Source organism: Echeneis naucrates, chromosome 21 (genome assembly GCF_900963305.1).
Source record: "Echeneis naucrates chromosome 21, fEcheNa1.1, whole genome shotgun sequence".
NCBI lineage: Eukaryota > Metazoa > Chordata > Actinopteri > Carangiformes > Echeneidae > Echeneis > Echeneis naucrates.
Window position 1 is genome coordinate 11,257,001 of NC_042531.1, and position 17,802 is coordinate 11,274,802.

A 17,802-nucleotide genomic window follows, 5' to 3' on the forward strand; every position below is an offset into this window, starting at 1 on the left:
AGAAACTGTAGGCATGGTTAAAAACTAAACTTAAATGATTTTAACTGTCCACTTCAACAGATATAAAAGGACTGTATAACATTTTAGGAAATTTTATTCTAATGCCGCCCCCACTCCTGAAGACCGAATGGTTCCTCCCACCGTGGCAGAGTTGGTCCAGCACAGCGCCGACTGCAAATCAATGAAGCCGGAGAAGGCGGCGGGCTGGGCGGCCGAAGTTAGAGACAGTTTACGGAGCTTTCTGTCGCTGGATAGTCGGCGACCACAAGGATACGAATACAGCTATTATGTAAAGAAACCTGTTTTTGTGTCCTTAAAAGGAACCAGGGGGACGTATATGTCAACAAACATTCTACTTACGCGAGGACTTTGATGTTATTTCGCCTGAAATTTGTAGCTTAGCTAAAAAAAAACTAACAAAATAAAAAACAAACAAACAGCAACAACAACAACAACAACAACAACAAAAATCAAGCCTCCCTTCTGGAACTGAGGATGATTTTTTCTAATACTGGAAACCCGCTGAGGACTACCTACCGTAAACAGGTAAACACCTTTATATTTACCAAACAGCAGCCTGCGGAGATCATGTCCACAACAATGATACCGAATGGATCAAACTCAGTCCGTCAGCGGCGCTCCAGCAGCAAACGTTGTGTTACTTTTTTATCAGTTGTGATGGCAGTGTTGGTGTGAGGTCGATGTGACAATGATGTGAGGTCCACATTATGCATAATGAGAAAACCTGCTGCTCGGACTGAGATACAGGCCGAAGTCTGAAGTTGATGGTTTGCTAATGTTACGCACTAAATAGTACAGCAATAGGCCGACCCGACTAAAAGCGACGCTCTTTTCATCATATACTCACTCATACAGGCTCCTAAAGCACAAACGAGTCAACGTCAATTCACAGAAACTCAACACAACAGATTTAATTTCATTTAAAAAACATACCGTATATTCTTGCTCATATTGGGCCACTGGACATTGTGGTTGGCCTCTGGTTTGTCAGACTTGGTTGAAGTATAATGGGCCATAGATTGTCCTGAATATTTTATGTAAACTGTACATCAGATATAGGTTATGCGCCATATTTTCCTGCAGTTGAAGCTTCTCTCTGTGCCTGATCTGAGTCATACAGTCTGAGTAAATAACTGACTCTATCCCAGTTACATACATAGTTTTTTTAAAAGTCCCTTTATCCAAAAGGTTTAAATGAGTGTATTCACTGTGCCGTGGCCATGCTGTTATCCTGTGGCTCGAGCTCCATGGGCGAGGCCTGTTACTGGAAGCTCTGTATATTTCCAGCGCGGATATGACGGGCTCTGCTGGTCTGGAGCTGGCTGATAAGACTCCGTCCTCTCCCCATCGCAGTGTACCACATCTGAGTAGTAGATGAATGAAAACAACATTTTACAGAGAAAAAGGGAAGTTGCAGTTACCTGAATCCCAGACGGGAGAAATGGAGCTCTCCTGTAGGGGTCTTCTCCGAGGACCTGCTTGGTTTATATGTTGGGTCGTATATTATACATTATGATTGGAATGGACATAATGTACGTTTTAATATTTTTTGAGTCATTATTTGGTGTGTTATTTCATCTATTTATAGTCTACAACATCATTTGAGACAATGCCTACAGTTTAACATCACATAGTGCTGAAACATGGAGCTTTTTATATGTAAAAAGCACGTGTCTCTGGCTGCATTGATTACCAAGGGTTGGGTTTGTGTTTTTGGTTTTCATTCTTTGACCCAGAGCTCTGCTTTTAGTGTTGTAATAACAAACAAAAACAAGCTTGTATATCTGTGTAGATACATACACACATATTTGAGATTCTCTCTGAAATTCATGTCTGAATCTTGTGAGTCTTGAACATCCAAAACAACTTTGACAAAAGCCCTTACAAACGTCACAAAAGTGTGGAAACCTTAGTCACAGTTCTGTTGTAAATGACTCTTGTTCATGAGAGCTACTGAGACACATTTCATATTAATCCAGTCTCCAGTCTCTTCAGTTTCCCTGAAGAGAAAAAGATTTTTAGTAAGGAGTGCTGCTTTCAGGTTGCTTAATGCTTTACAGCGGCGGACCTATTGAAGAATATAACAGTTTTTTCTTTTTGGACACCAGAAAGTTTCCTCCTAGTTGGCAGTCTAGTCCATAATACAAACTGTCTTCATTCAAACATGCCCTTCATTCCACTATTTAGCTACTGTACAAGGTACACATATTACCCAACAGACACTTTCAAACACAAGATTACATCAAATGCAGAGTGTCTTGTCAGGAACTCAACTGACATGCTGCCCTGAACACGTTCTTATGCATGCTCCCAAACCTGTCTTGTTTTGGGAGCATGCAACTGATCTTGTGGCAATAACACAGTGACACTTCTGACTAGCAAAAAATCAGCAGTGTGCACTGTGGAGATGGCTGAATCTGAATGAAATGTGGCATAATACTATACTGAATTCTGGGCCACGAGACACACCATTAGCATCTACGCTCGTCAAAGCGAAAAGAGGACCAATACTTTGAAGGAGCATTGCTAACTCTACACGCAATAAGTCAGACACTTGTGATTGTGGATTTAAAATCCAGGAATGGCAAAGGCAGAAAATCTAACTGTTGATGATACATCTGTCAAGAAGCTCTCATTTAGTTTATCTACACAATCAAGTAGTGTGAGGATTATCATCCACATCCTGACTATTGACAATCCTCAAAGGAAACCTGACTCAGACATCCTGAAAAAAGAAGCTGCTGGAAAAACTCAGTGGCTGTCGATCACAATGTGATTGTCCTTCACCTCATTCTCCATCCTACCTTTGGGAAAAGGAATCAAATATTTTAGCTGACTCTTTTGTCTGATTGCATGGTTGACCTGGGTGGCATTTATTGACAGAATATATCTTATCATATAACAGCATAGAACAGAGCCATAAGGCCAAGAATTTATTCCCTTTCTAGGATTAGCACAGAGGATGCTTGAAAATGTATTATTCTCCACCACTGAACTCTTTCAGTTTGGCAAAATGTGTAAAATCAATCAACAAAATTGGAGACCACAATCTATGTTTCCATAGTTGCTGATGACACACAACTGTATATCTGTACTGAACCAACTGATGCTGCAGCAATAAATTCCATTCCAGCAATAGATTCCACGACAATCTTTGGCAAAATTAATGATAAATTAATTGATCAGCAATAGTTTATATATATTGGCTGCTGTCATTGTAGTTAACAATTCATTTATTTACTATTTGCAATGAAAAATACAACAGCAGCATCCATTGGGTATGAGAGAAGATCCTTTAGGCAGAGGGCAAGACTGGAGTTGCTTAGTCCTGTCACAATCTCATGCTTGGGATTCCATCATCTTCCTCCCAGTTTATAATTCCACAAAGACAGGAGGGATCAGTGTCAGATAGTCAAGAAGATACATTCCTGAAGGGGAAAGGTCTTTCATACCAGTATGTCTGTCTTATAAATGTGAAGCACAGCTGTGCAATCGTAGTGTTCTTGTTTTTATTTTTATTTTTTTTGTTTGTTTGTTTTTTCCCCAGGCGATACAACATAAAATAATATATAAAAATTGGAATTTGAATTTGAATTTTTATGTCATTATGTATAATCAAGAAAAATTGGAATTTATCAGCTGTTGTTTTTTCTAGGCTGATAGGAATAAGAGACACAAGTACCTGCAGTCACTCAAATCTTACTGATAATCAAAGCTTTAAATGGAAAGGGTTATTAAGGTTAAGAGGTCTGGACTAAACAAGGGATGATTGTCTATGTTGACCTGCAAATGGCTTATTTAAGATCCTGCAGCATCAGGGACACTGATGTCTGAGCTAAAAACCTCTGTGGGCTGTGATTGTGTTGACAATGAAGATATGTTGGAGAGAGCCCTGCAGCTACGGATCACCTGTAAAACAGCAACAGATATGAATGATGATGTGTACTCTGGTGTACTCTGGTCTTTTATCCCCTGAATAGGTGACTATGCATAAGTGGCTGTATGAGTGCATGCAATGGGCCTTTCTTGCTCTAAACTTACATGCAACAGACAGTCCCGGACCAAACAGCAGACAGTATTTGGCAGATCTGTTTCGTGTAAAAAAGCAGATATTAGCTGACAGCTCTGCCATATATTACTTTACAGCTTGTTTCCCAAAGTAGCTGTAAAATCAATCATTGCAGAGCCTAGAATTTTTGTGTCTGTGCTCCAACAGTGGTTTTGAACTTGATGTAGTCATAAGAAATTTTACTCAGGTATGTACAACAACAGCGTGACTTCAGAGGCACAGTCTGATCACACCCAGCAACGCCCATTAATGACGCTGGGTGTGTTTAGATGTGAAGCAAAACAGCAGTGTTTGATCGACTGCTGCAATTTTTATATATATATCTATATATATATAGATATATATATTATGTATTCAAATTTAATTTGGAAAATGTTATAAAATGTTATAGTGTTCAGAAAATATTCTGACCACATTGAGTACATTCATGTAGGATCTTGAGCCATCTTGATGTTGTGGTACGTTTGACACAGTGTTATGTAGAATAATAATACACAATGTTATTACATTATAACCCATCCAAAATTAAGCTTCAGTCTGATTTTCTCATCTGTCCTGCCTACTCCAGCCACCAGTTGTCCCATCATCACATCCCATGGCTCCACCAAGTCCGAGCACCAACAACAACACCAACAACAGTAGCAGTAGCACTGCAGGCTGGGACCCACTCAGCAAAACTAACCTCTACATCCGAGGCCTGTCCCCTTCAACCACAGACCATGACCTGGTCAAGCTCTGTCAGCCGTGAGTACCATGCTTCCTCTCAGCATTTTCTGGTATTGATTGGATTTTTTTTTTTTTTTTTTTAAATTTTTGTTTTATTGCCAATCTAGTTGTAATTTTCAGCCGCAGTCGCTTATGGATTATTTGTTTAACAAAAAAAAAAAAAAAAAACTACTAAGGTGTGAAAAAATGAAAAGGGAGATTAAGGTATGCAGTTTTACTTGCTCAATTCCATTTTTATGAAAGTAATTTTTTATTCATCAGAATATTGTAGTGCTCTTGTCTTTGTCATAAATTTCTGTTCTTCCTTTCTAATGTCATGTTGTTTAATTATAAATCAGTCCCTACAAGTCAACAACAAAATTTTAGAGTTAATCAGCCTTTTGACTTTTCTTTATTGATAACAATTACAACAGCATTACAGGCTTCATTTGAATATGGCATGAAAAACTAACTGAAAGACCACACAAGGAAATAACGTAAATGATGGGCTGCTCGACGGCACGGGGAGCACAGCAGCACAGATTTCATATGTCATGATGAAGGAGCGATACTGTCAGCAGTGGGCTTGTCAATAGCTGTATTTGTGAACTGAGTACATTATAATTGCCAAGCAGAGAGACCACCCATGTGCTTTGGACTTTTATATATTCTGAAGCTCCTCTTTGACTGCGATACTGACTAACAGTGTGAAGTTTTGAATGCTCCGTTTTATTGCTCTCATAGAAATCTGTGTCCGTTTACAAGAAAATGTGAAAGATGTTGATGACACGTGTGCCTGAGCCACACATGATTTGAGATTAGAGTTCTTATGAAGAAAAGGTCTTAAAGTCTTTCACCTAGTTTAGCATTTACTGTAATCCCTGGCTAAGATCTTCCTGGTTGACTGCAGGTTTGTTATTTAATTATATTGGTAATTAATAATTTTTTATAAATTAAATAGAATATATTTTTATGAAGATTAATGTTTTGAAAATTATTCTCTAGTACAGTGTATTCATATGTTGCCCAAATAGTGTATTCTTTGAATGGTGATTTCGACTCCCTATAGGACCCTGTATTGCATTAACTGAGTCATTAAAAGTTATCGATTTGTTTTTAATTGTTCCTCTTTCATTAGTTTGATTATCTGTCCATGACCACACGATAAAAGTTGTGGAAAATAATATTCTTTTTGATTTGATTCAAATCAAACAAAAACTTTAAACAATGCACTGGAACACCAAATTAAATAAGTAAAGTAGTAGAAATGGGAGTTTTACCAATTCACCTTGATACTGATATTTGCCACATCAAAGCTTTTTTGTCTGAAAAGACATAACACATTAAAAATGTATTCTCAGATGTTACTAGTGGTGACAAGTGTTTGCAGATCAAAGGTCCTCCCAAACGTATAACAAATATCATATGTCAGAATTCTACATAAAATGATCATAATATAAAAAGGAAATTCCTTTGACTATCCCAACTGCAGAGGGGCCTTGATAAGCTGATATTAAAGTGACCCTACTTTTTCCAAGAGAGATTTAAATGACTGTACAAACAGCGGTTTTGATAAAGTGGTTTTAGTTTGGTTAAAAAGGGGACTGTTTAACTTAGCGCTCACATGGTGGGGATTTTCAGCAAAACATAGAAACCACTTCCTGTTTCTCATATTTTTGCAGTGATGTCATAGATTGTTGCTCAATCCTCCTTCTCTGTGTGTTTCGTAACTGGCTTTGTCCAGTGCGTAATCCTGCTAACAATGCCTTGCCTTTCTACTCCTCCCATAGGTACGGCAAAATTGTATCAACAAAGGCAATCCTTGACAAGACAACAAATAAATGTAAAGGTGTGTGACTCTTTTTCTTCTTTCCAGCAATGCTCTTCATTATTTCTCTCCTTTAAATAAATATGACATATCAATAGGCAGGCGATGTGTGAATTGTGCCTAAACCTCATTTGACAGTTATGGAGTTGTCTCAGACAGATCTGCTCACGTCAGGAACCAAGACAGCCGGTCTGCCTCCCAGCTCATGTTATTTTAAGATTCAGCCCTTGTCTGTTGATGTGTTACTGCTGTGGGTGGTTCCTTTAGAGAAGACTGACTCCTCCTCCTTCTGATGAATGACAGTGCTGATTTTGTTCCAGTTTTAATAGACTGCCCACCTGACTAAATAGAGACGTACTGATTCCCTACAGTACTGACGGGATTAAGAGAACGCTTTGTCACTCTCCTCTGGATTATACAGATGCCAGTTAATCGAAGGCCCTCTGTGAAATAGGACACCGTTAAATACTTTGTAAAGCTCTGACTGAATTTTAAATAGAACCCAGAGACGACTTTAACAATAACCTTGTGTGACTGTAAGTAAAAACTAAAGTTGTTGGGTTTTTTTTTTTTCTAATTTCATACACCTTCAAGATCCCTTTGTGAGGAATAGAAAGATATACATGAAACTTTTAGTCCCAACGTGATCCATTTCCCATTTGAAAAAGCCGTTATATATTCACTGCAATTCATCACGAATAGGTTAAATTTAGCAGGTGCGATGCAGACCAGGGATTATGGTTTCACTCTATTTGTGCCTCCCAGGACAAAGACCTGACCTGAGCTGTGAATGCCACACTGGTATCTGCATCCTCAGCTCTTCTCTTCCTATACCTCCACACACACACACACACACACACACACACACACACACACACACACATTTGATAGATTCATTTGGCATAATCCAAGTGTAAGTATATATGGTCTGTACCTTCCGTACACAGTATATGAAAAATATTCTCTCATACAGCATTAAATGCACGTACTGGTAATGTCTTAGTTGTGCTGCTTGTCTCTTCAGGATATGGCTTTGTGGACTTTGATAGCCCCGCTGCGGCTCAGAAAGCTGTTGCTGCCCTGAAGACTACTGGTGTCCAAGCTCAGATGGCAAAGGTGAGATTTCATTACAGTCTAATCCTGATATCACATCTATACCGGGTCACCCATTATCACTGTTTCTCCTCCATCTGGACCGTCAGGGAGCTTTAACCTAATCCTAGCAGTATTATATAACGGGAATGGAATCCACGACGGCTATGTATATACTCCCCAACATTTTGTCTGCTCAATGACTTTGAGATCACTCACTTGAATCATGAAGGGTATCGATGTTGAAAACTGTATGGCATGTTTGTTTAATTTCATGGGAAATTATGGCTCATGTGCAGCAGGTTGTTGCAGTTTGCAAACAAGTAATGTATAAGTTTGCATGGATTAATACAAGTGTCAGAAAGATTAGGCTCTGTCCTTTTTGGATTCTCATTTAATCAGGGACTGCACAAGAGCAGATTGCAAGATGTTAATGCAGACTATCTGTTCTGCTGGACTTACTACCATCATGAGAGCAAACAAACACCAGAAGATGGGCCAGTGCAGTGACATTGCTTTATCAACACCAACTGAGAGTAGAGTTCAAATGAAACTCATGAAAAATTCATGAGTTCATGCTCTTTAACCCCATTTCGGATTTCGTCTAATGTCTATCACTGTCACTATAGATTGTGTAGGTTACTTTAACAAGAATGCCTCCACCTTATTGAGCATAGAAACTTATGAATAGAAATTGAAAAACAGCATTTGTGCTATTCAGTTACAGCATAAATCCAGGATGGTTTGAAACAAAAATATTTCTAAACATTCATGAAGGGCTTTTCTGCCAACTAGCCGTGCAGATGGTTCCAGATGTGGCTTGTTTAAAGTTTGATACAGTGGTTTAGCTCGGCAAAAGGAGAACTGTTTAGCTTAACACTCACATGGGGTGTCCTTTAAGCACCACTAGGAAACCACTTCCCAGTTCTCATATTTTCATAATGACAATTGTTACTTAACCCTATCTCTCTGTTTTTGCGTTGGCGACACATTTCCACCTGCCACCGACTACTCTGAGCTGTCAGAGTTAGTGCTCTGTGTCCGCTTTTATTGCTTTGTTCTTTTTCAGTCCATTTGACTTCTCTTGCATTAATAATACAGTTAATCCAGGGTGATGTCATACACAGCTTGGAAGTTATATGCATGTGTTTTCTTGCAAGTATGCACCACTTGCAAAAAGCTCAGTGTGAGGCAATAGATAGTTTAGGTGTGAATATGACAGCAGTGAGATGTACCACATGCACTATCTGCTATATGAAGATAGTGCATGTGGTACCCATACCCTTTTTGTCACTGAAGACAGTGAAAAAGAGGTTTGAGTTATAGTTGTTTATATGTGAACATATGTGAGTGTCTCAAGACAAAACCGATTCAGTCTTATTGTTAATAACACATGATAGAAGATCGTAATCCAAGGGGTTTTAAAGTCAGGCCATGTTACATTTGACATTATACTCTTCTCTGAAATCGGAAAAGGAAGTAAACTTTGGTGTGTTGTCATGGTAACTTGGCCCAGTTGGGGAAATTTTGTTCCCATACAGCAGTGAGCAAGAACCCTTAACCTTATTTCCTTGTCTGGGGATCTGTGGAGCTTCTTAACATGCCCCTGTGCACCCATTTTAGTTTTTTTAATTAAAAGAGAGCAGCTTTGAGGGACATGCTTAAGTTTAATCTTTGTATTGTGGAAGGTAAATGCCATTATACAGTGTGAGCCATTCACTCCTGCTGAATGGAGTGAGTATTTAGTACTTAAATGGAGTTTAATGGACTCCCTAAGAAAGGTCCCCTTTTCTGTTTTATTTTTTTAAACTGCTTAGGCATTCTTCAAAAGACTTTCGCTCCTTCATTTTTCAAGTGTAGGTGGTGGGAAGTGGCCAGATGATTGTTTCCTTTGATTTTAGCTAATATTTTTTCTACTTAAGGTTTGTAATACTTTGCTTTGCATTACTTATGTCCCTTCCTCTCTATACACACAAGGCATTGGCCTAATGCACATTTGTATAAAACGTTATCAACATATATAAGTCTGAACAGCATTGTTTTGTTGTGACAGTGAAGTCATGGTTCAATCCTTAGATCTATGTGATAAAAGTGGGTGGGGTATGTGAAGGGCGGCATATGTTGTTTCTTCAATAATCATAGTGCCCTCGAGGTAGACATATATTGTACTTTCTAGTGGAGCGGCTTGGTGCTCATCATAAAAAACTCTTTACCTTTATTCATCAGCTCTTCATTTACAAGTCTGTGTAAGTGATGGTTCACAACTGTCTGACACACCCAATGGTGCAAAACAGACTTCTTACCTCACTTATGTCATTTAACTGTGATGGTACAGTCAGCCTTACCACGGATAAAATAAATTATTTGGGATTGGATATGTCAGTAAAAAAACCTACCCTACCCTCAAAGCCTATTCCTTCTACAATAGTACCTATGTACTATTCTATTCTACTATTTTCATCAAGGGGTGGGTGAACAGAAAAGAAACCAGCTTCCTGTTATTAGACTTAGTAGTGCTTTAGTATGGGTCATTAAGGTGACTTAGCAGGATAAATGCTAAGCCACCTTTTTCACTAACTGAAACAGAACCAAAATGTTTAAATCCAGGTTAAAATGTAATTATCTTTCTGTGCCTTTGATTGAGCTATTTGAAAGCTCCTTTTAAATGTTAATCTTTAAATGATTTTAATGCATATCATTACTTTATGCTGCACTCACATACTTTATGATATATTTTAGACTTGCTTTATGCTTTCTCTTTCTGGTTCTATTGTGTCTATTTTAATTGTATGTTATCTCTATGCTTAAAATTCTTACTGCTAATGTTTTTATGTAAAGCACATTGATATGCCCCTGGGTATGAAATGCGCTATATAAATAAAGCTGCCTTGCTTTGCCATGCCTCCGCAACCAGATGGCTAAAAGGGAAAGAAAGAAAGAAAAACAAAAAACAGCCTTTTCTGTTTTTGGACACAATTTGTGCATGTGCACAACATGCATGTGTACAAAATGCACAAGTTGTACAACTTCTTCTCACTCTCTTTTTGATCATGCAGCAACAAGAGCAGGACCCAACAAACTTGTACATCTCCAACTTGCCTTTGTCTATGGATGAGCAAGAGCTAGAGAATATGTTGAAGCACTACGGCCAGGTCATATCTACACGCATCCTGAGAGACTCCACTGGAGCCAGCAGAGGAGTAGGCTTTGCCAGGTTAGTTGGTTGTGTAATTTATTGTCAGTGACTCATGCAACTGAAATAACAGTGGGGCATTTTTTACTGGTGCTAAATAAATTGTAGAGTTCTAAAATATATCTAAACTACGTTGTTGTGATGTCTAAACTAAATATGTTATCCAAGTGAGATGACAGCCATTGTGCCTGCCTAGTTAACCGTCAGATCAGGTATGGCAGGAAATGTATTTGATGGCTACATGGCTTAAATCGGCCCATTTACAGCAGTAAACAGGAAGAGACCACTGTTGGACCAGTAAAATCACCAAAGGAAATCATGCCGGCGACATGGGAAATGAGACAGCATTAGCTAACAAAGTGTATGGGAAATTACTTTGGTTGAAACAATAGTGATCACTGTAGCTTAACAGAAAGGCAACGATTCTGAAACAGTTACCAAAGATAAAGCGACATTTAACATTGTTACATGCTATTCCGTTTTTCAAAAGGGTTCAAAAATACAGAGCTTCTACAATTTGTCAGTATCACACAGGTGCAGAATGTGTTTCATTGCCAGAATTAATACGTAATAAGAATACATTGCTGTGGTTGTTGATGACGGAAGGAAGGAATAGTCTAACTAGTTTCACATTGACTGGATGATTGACTTATAGTGGTAAAGCTGGCCTCTTTCAGCTGTCTTGCATAGCCAGACGTTTGATAAAATACCTTCCAGGCAAGGCCATGGTCATCAATGACAAAAGAGAAACATCATAATACATCATAGGAATGCTTGTGGGTGTGAACTTTCAGGTCTGAGTGGTTATGTGAAATTTACCAAAGTTGATTTGATGACATGTATCTTCAGATGCTAATAATGATCTTGTTTTGAACTGCCTTTTCTAGCCACCCAGGAAGGAAGCAGATCTTGGAAAGCACCTACTCAGTCCCTGATTAATGCATGATATTGTTGTTGCAGTTATGCTCTTTTTGTCTTTTATAACTACAGGATGGAGTCAACTGAAAAATGTGACGCAGTCATTTCTCACTTTAATGGGAAATTTATAAAGACACCTGCAGGTGTTCCAGGTAAAACATACTATATAGTTATCATGTTTTCAGAAATGTAAAATGATCCGCCCATGAGAAAGGAAATAACTGCATTTGCCTTAGTAGTGCCTCAGTGGGGGTCATTAAGGTGACTTAATTCCAATGTGTGCAGGCCTTATAGGATAATAGATTAGAGTAATAGGTGCACAGACAGGATAAAGGAGTGGACCAACTGATTAATGCTTCCAACAGGAGTCAGTGAGTCTGTTCGTGAAGAGCTCATAGACACTCAGTCATAAGTGGCAGAGCACAGACAAAGAAAACAAAAGAGAGAATGAGCTGCTGTGTGTGACCTCCACTACCGCTCTAAGTTTTTTAATTGGATTATTAGCCTGAAATAGTCTCCGCAGGCCTTGCCCCCTTTAGTAAGGAGAGGGGATTACAGCTCCACAGCCGCCAAATTAGATGTCTGTGTTCTCAGGCTGCCTCGTAAATGTGCAATCCCAGACTTTAGGGAGGGACTGACAATGGCAAGCAATGTCTTTGTGATAGTCTTTGTATAAGACAAACATTTATTTTGTCCTTTAACCATTTCTCATTCTTTAGCGCCATCTGAACCCTTACTGTGCAAGTTTGCTGACGGAGGGCAAAAAAAGAGACAAAGTCAGAATAAATTTGCCCAGAATGGTCGGGGTTGGCCAAGGGACAATGACTCCAGGCTGGTAAGTAGTGTGAGAGTGGAGTGAGAGCCCTGAATGGCTGATGGGAATCAGCCCATGACCAAATAGGAATAATAAAGGATTAATGTCAGGTGTTATTTGATAATCAGGGAACATAACAACCTGACAAAAAGCTTTTGAGGGCGTGGTGTTTGCTGAAAGAATAAATTGCATATGCTGTATCATATGTGTCACTGACAAAGTGCTTTTGGTTTTTATTTAGTTCCAGTGATATTCACTGCTGTTTACTGTGAAGTGTTGTGTAGTCAAGGGAGCATTCTCTTTCAGTTTCAAGTGTAACAGATACACAGTAGACTGTATAGTACAATGCTGTTGTGTTTAAGTTGCCAGACCTGTGCTGTCTTTTTCCCCCAGGCTGGAATGACACTCACATATGACCCCAGTGCAGCAGTTATGCAGAATGGGTAAGCTACCACAACATTCACATTACTCTGTCATGGCCAACTTTGGCTCTGCCTAATTTACTTTCATTTACTGAAACAGACTTCATTCTGTATCCACAGATTTTTCCCACCAGCATACAGTATTTCAAATAGGATGATTGCTCAGACGTCCATGTCTCCTTACATGTCTCCAGTTTCTCCGTACCAGGTTTGAATGATTTCCTTCAAATATGCATATGTAGCTCTGATATAAAAAAAAAAAGTAATACTAGCAATAGATAAAAAACATTTTACAGTATTTGCTTCTATTCATCTATAAATCATCTTTGTCGTCACATTTTAGAAACACATCTTTTAGGCTTTTGGGAGTGTAGGTTAAATGTGAAAAATAGCATTTTGGCCCTTTGTATCTGATGCTGAGCCAATCACAGTAGCATGTGATCTCTAGAAATAGCAGCTGTTCAGTGTCTGTGTGTTGACAGAGTGTGTGTGTGTGTGTGTGTGTGTGATATTCCAGGTGCAGAATCCATCCTGGGTGCCTCATCAACAGTACATCATGCAGCACCCAGTAAGAGCAAAATCTCCTCACCTTCTCATCATCACTGTCCTCACAACAGTTTAATCCCTCTTATCTATTTCTCTGTTTCAAAAAAAAAATGTGTATATATATATATATTTTTTTTTTTTTCTGTGTGGCTGCTACAGAATTAAATTTTTTTCCATAAACAAACGGGCACAATATGGAGGAGTAGTAGTTACACATAAGGTGACACTGATCCTTGAGCATTTACTGTTTGTAATGTTTGTATAGGGATGTAAAAATGACTGCTTTTCCTAAAGATGTGTATATGATGACAGATGCCAAATATTTTATAGCAGATTGGTTTGATTTGAGAGCCATTGAATTGAAATTGAAAATGATCCAACATAGATGAGAAAGCACAGTCTGACGCATCAGGCTGCCCAAGATGCTGAAAGACAATTTGTACAACTTGTGATGACTCACCTTCTGCCGTTCAGATCATTCAGTTTCGTTTGGCCTGAATTTCAGGCATAGTGCCTCGCATTCTTTTCACAAAGTTACTCCACCAGCTGCATATATTCCTCTCACTTGCCTGCACTCTTCTGTCAGGGTACAGTCATATCGCCCTCTATGGACCCATCTATGTCCCTGCAGCATACTTCCATGATGGCCCCCATCACACAGCAGATGAGTCACCTGTCTCTGAGCAGTGCAGGAACGGTGAGATACTGCTGCATGTTATCACAAATGACTACATATACTGCAATTATTTAGCAATGACAGGTTTAAATGAGCTCCAACAAACGGCAGAGCGTGAATTATATCTATACATGACTGGATTTCTTCTTTCTCTAATTTGCAGTTTATGGCCACAAACACAGCTATGCAAGGACCATACATCCCTCAGTATCCACACATGCAGACTAGTACTGTTCCTGTGGAGGTATGGACGAACATCAGTTTATAAAACATTTTCTTGATTTAAAGCAACTGCTCCTTGTTAGAAAAATGGCACCGACCAAAAATAATCTCTCCCTCTCTTCCAGGAAAATGGTGCTCACTCACAAGTGGACTCATCCAGAAATCATTCCCCATACGCATACCAACAAACTAAGTAGTGCTGAGGCAACATCTGCACAACAGCTACAACTTTCATGTCCAACTAAGCGACAGACGCTAAGGATCTTTTCACTGTTTTGCACCGGTTCTGCAAATGTTTCAGTGAGACTATTTTTGGTATAATTTTAAGAGAGAATATCTGAGTTCATCGAATGCTCCAATATATATATATATATATATATATATATATATATATATATATATATATATATATGTATATGTATATGTATATGTATATATATGTATATGTATATGTATATGTATATGTATATATATATATATATATATATATATATATATATATATATATATATATATATATATATATATATATATAAAAAAGTTCTGAAAAAGTTTTATTTTCATACCAGAACGTTTATTTTTTATCAAGGATTGCTGCAGGATACAAGAAAGTAACTACATGTTCCAAGTGCAGGATAGTCATGTCCTTTGTTAATATTTCCAGATTTGTTTCCTTGAAGATTTTTTTTTCATCCAGACACTTTGAAAAAGATGTTTTTGTGCTTGCTGTGTGAGTGTTGCTATGGTGAAGTATTAATTGTTGGGTTTTTTTTTTTTTTTTTGTAAAATGATTGTGATTTTTCCTAGTACTTCAGCTTGATCTTGCTGTCTGATAAAAAATTGCCTTAATATTTGTGAGACAGTTGTACAGATCATAGCAATGAGTGACAATAAGCGAAAGCTATGACCTTTGAAATCAGCCACATAAGACTTCAAAAAAAAAAAAAAAAAAGGATAAACCTTGTGTTTTTGCTTTTCCCCCCCTCCCAGAACTGCTCAAAAAATAGATGCAATTTTTTGGAAAGATGTTTTTGAATGAAATGACTCAACATCTGATGATTTTATTGGATGTAATATTTATTTACGAAGAAAGCCCTCTGTGTTTCTTGATGTTTGACTTTATGAGATGACCTTTTAAATCTTGCCTTTCTGAATACTTGGTAATGTAGAATAGCTGAAATTGATCTTTGTTGGGTGGGAGGGGGATTAAGATGGAACTAAACTTTTTTGTTTGTTGGCCATGATTATGTTTTTTTGGGGAATGTTAATTGTTATTTTGGGTGTTTCTTTTCACCTTTGTTTGAAAACCAAACAGATAAAACAACTCATCGAAGCGTTAGGGTAAAATGAGAAGATTATGTGTATTTAATTGCACCTCACTCTTTGATAGGACAAACAAACAAACTTGGCACTTTCAATCGTAGTTTACTTCACCAAAGATTGTGAGCTAGTACACAGAGGAAATAGCATCATTTGTCTCTTCAACTGCATATTAGATTGCAGTTTGGACAATGTGCCTTTTTTGTACATTTACATTCAGTTTTTGTAGGTGTTAGTACAGTGCAGGCATACACAAGCATGAAGGAAGACCTGGATCCAACAAGTGCCACAGATGAATTTCATACTCTAAAATAATGCAACATTATAGTAAAAATTAAGTTCAAAGTAAACGAATTGAAACAACAAAAGGGCAGTGCTATAATACTATAATGCTATAATAGTCTCACTCAAAAATAAGTCTGATTTTTTTTTTTTTTTTTTTTTTTTATCATAGTAGATCAGTACAGGCTTTTTGATTAAGGTGTTCTCTAATAAGCCTGTGATTCAACCTGGTGGTCAGTCTGACCAGTTATCTACCTCAGAGTTTTCTTTCTCCTCTGTATTAGGTCGGGTTAGCAGGTCCAGCCCGCCATTCCAGACCAAATGCCACGCTCAGGAGCTGGCCACATACAGCTGTTTCCTTTCAGGTTGTTCTAAATACTTTTTGATTTTCATCAGACCTATTTTTTTATGATGTATTATTGTAATCATTGGGGAGGGTCAGGGGCAACACATGTATACTCATGTCATGTCAAGAATTCAGTTTTTATAGTTTCAAAAAAGAAAAAAGGCTGCTGCTTTTATGACATTAGATCTCAGAGTCTGATCGAGACCAACAATAACAACAAAGTCTCTTGGTGTTTCCTTTAAACACAGGTTTGTTGCTTTGTTTTGGGGTCCAGACAGAATGGCAGCAGCATTTCCTTCCATTAAATGTAGAGCTACTATACTTGAGATTTCTGGGTAATGCCTGAGACTGAGAGGTAATACTGTCTTGTGAGGTTTATGCTGCTAGTGGTGTCTGAACCGAGTGCCATAGTATCTGGATAAAGAGTTGCAGAGGTGCATCATAGGAAATTGCTCATGTAGGAAACCATCATGTTGAACAGTCACTAAGTTATATGAAAAAGTTTAATTTATGAAATTTTTTGTACAGACCATATAAGGAAAGAAATCAGTCAGTAGTTTATTGTTGTTTTGTTTTTTTTAACCTATGCTCCACAATTGCCTTCCTTCTTCTGTTTTTTTTTTTTTTTTTTTTGGTAATATTTGTTAAAGCCAAAGACTTCCACTTTTTAGTGGCTTGTTGCCTGAGGTGTATTATGTTAATTTCTTTGACATTTTTTGAATAAAACTTTTAAAATTTTCACCTTTTAAACTGTTGTAAATGTAGTATTTATTTCCAAACCATCAACGCTGTTTTCCCTTTTAATTGAGTGTGTTCATTTGGCTTGTTATTACGTAAATGCAGTGTTTGTATAGCTTGCCAGCAAAATGTTTTTAAATAGTTGTAGAGTAAATTTTAATATGTCTGTTACAGGGGCTTGGCTGCAGCTATGGAGGGATGAAATCCAAATACTTCCCCGAGCTTTTTCACTCACGCTCAGCCAGCTTGAAAACTGTGTTTTGCTAAATTTGTGAAGATTGTCAAACACAGATATTCACCATCGGAAAAATAAATAGTTTATTTTGATGTAAACTCTAATGTTTGTAATTACAAGAAGTCTGCATCAGTTTAATGAGAACACAAGACTTGCAGGTTTCTGGGAACATTTTGCCATGGAAGGAATGTATGCGTGCACATAAGAGATGATGCTTACCTTTCAGATAAGGGGCCTCTTTCTCTTTAATGTACACAAAAGACAACATCAAAACTACTCCAAACTTTCAACTACCAGACATTTTCAGCTGTGCACACTTCAGCTTATTATATTAATGTCATTTGTGACAATATTTGCTCTTTGTACTTGCAAAGA

General features: G+C 37.9%; 1 protein-coding gene across 1 annotated transcript; it reads left to right on the forward strand.

Annotated features, from left to right (window-relative positions):
* The first annotated feature begins 158 nt into the window (after positions 1-158).
* rbms1b (RNA binding motif, single stranded interacting protein 1b) lies at positions 159-14,859 on the forward strand. Its single transcript, XM_029530998.1, has 13 exons — positions 159-546; positions 4,659-4,834; positions 6,586-6,644; positions 7,648-7,739; positions 10,772-10,929; positions 11,899-11,978; positions 12,546-12,661; positions 13,034-13,083; positions 13,183-13,270; positions 13,580-13,630; positions 14,195-14,305; positions 14,448-14,528; positions 14,632-14,859. The coding sequence occupies exons 1-13, from the start codon at positions 496-498 to the stop codon at positions 14,701-14,703; spliced, it is 1,185 nt and encodes a 394-aa protein (XP_029386858.1). The 5' UTR covers positions 159-495; the 3' UTR covers positions 14,704-14,859.
* Positions 14,860-17,802: the final 2,943 nt, after the last annotated feature.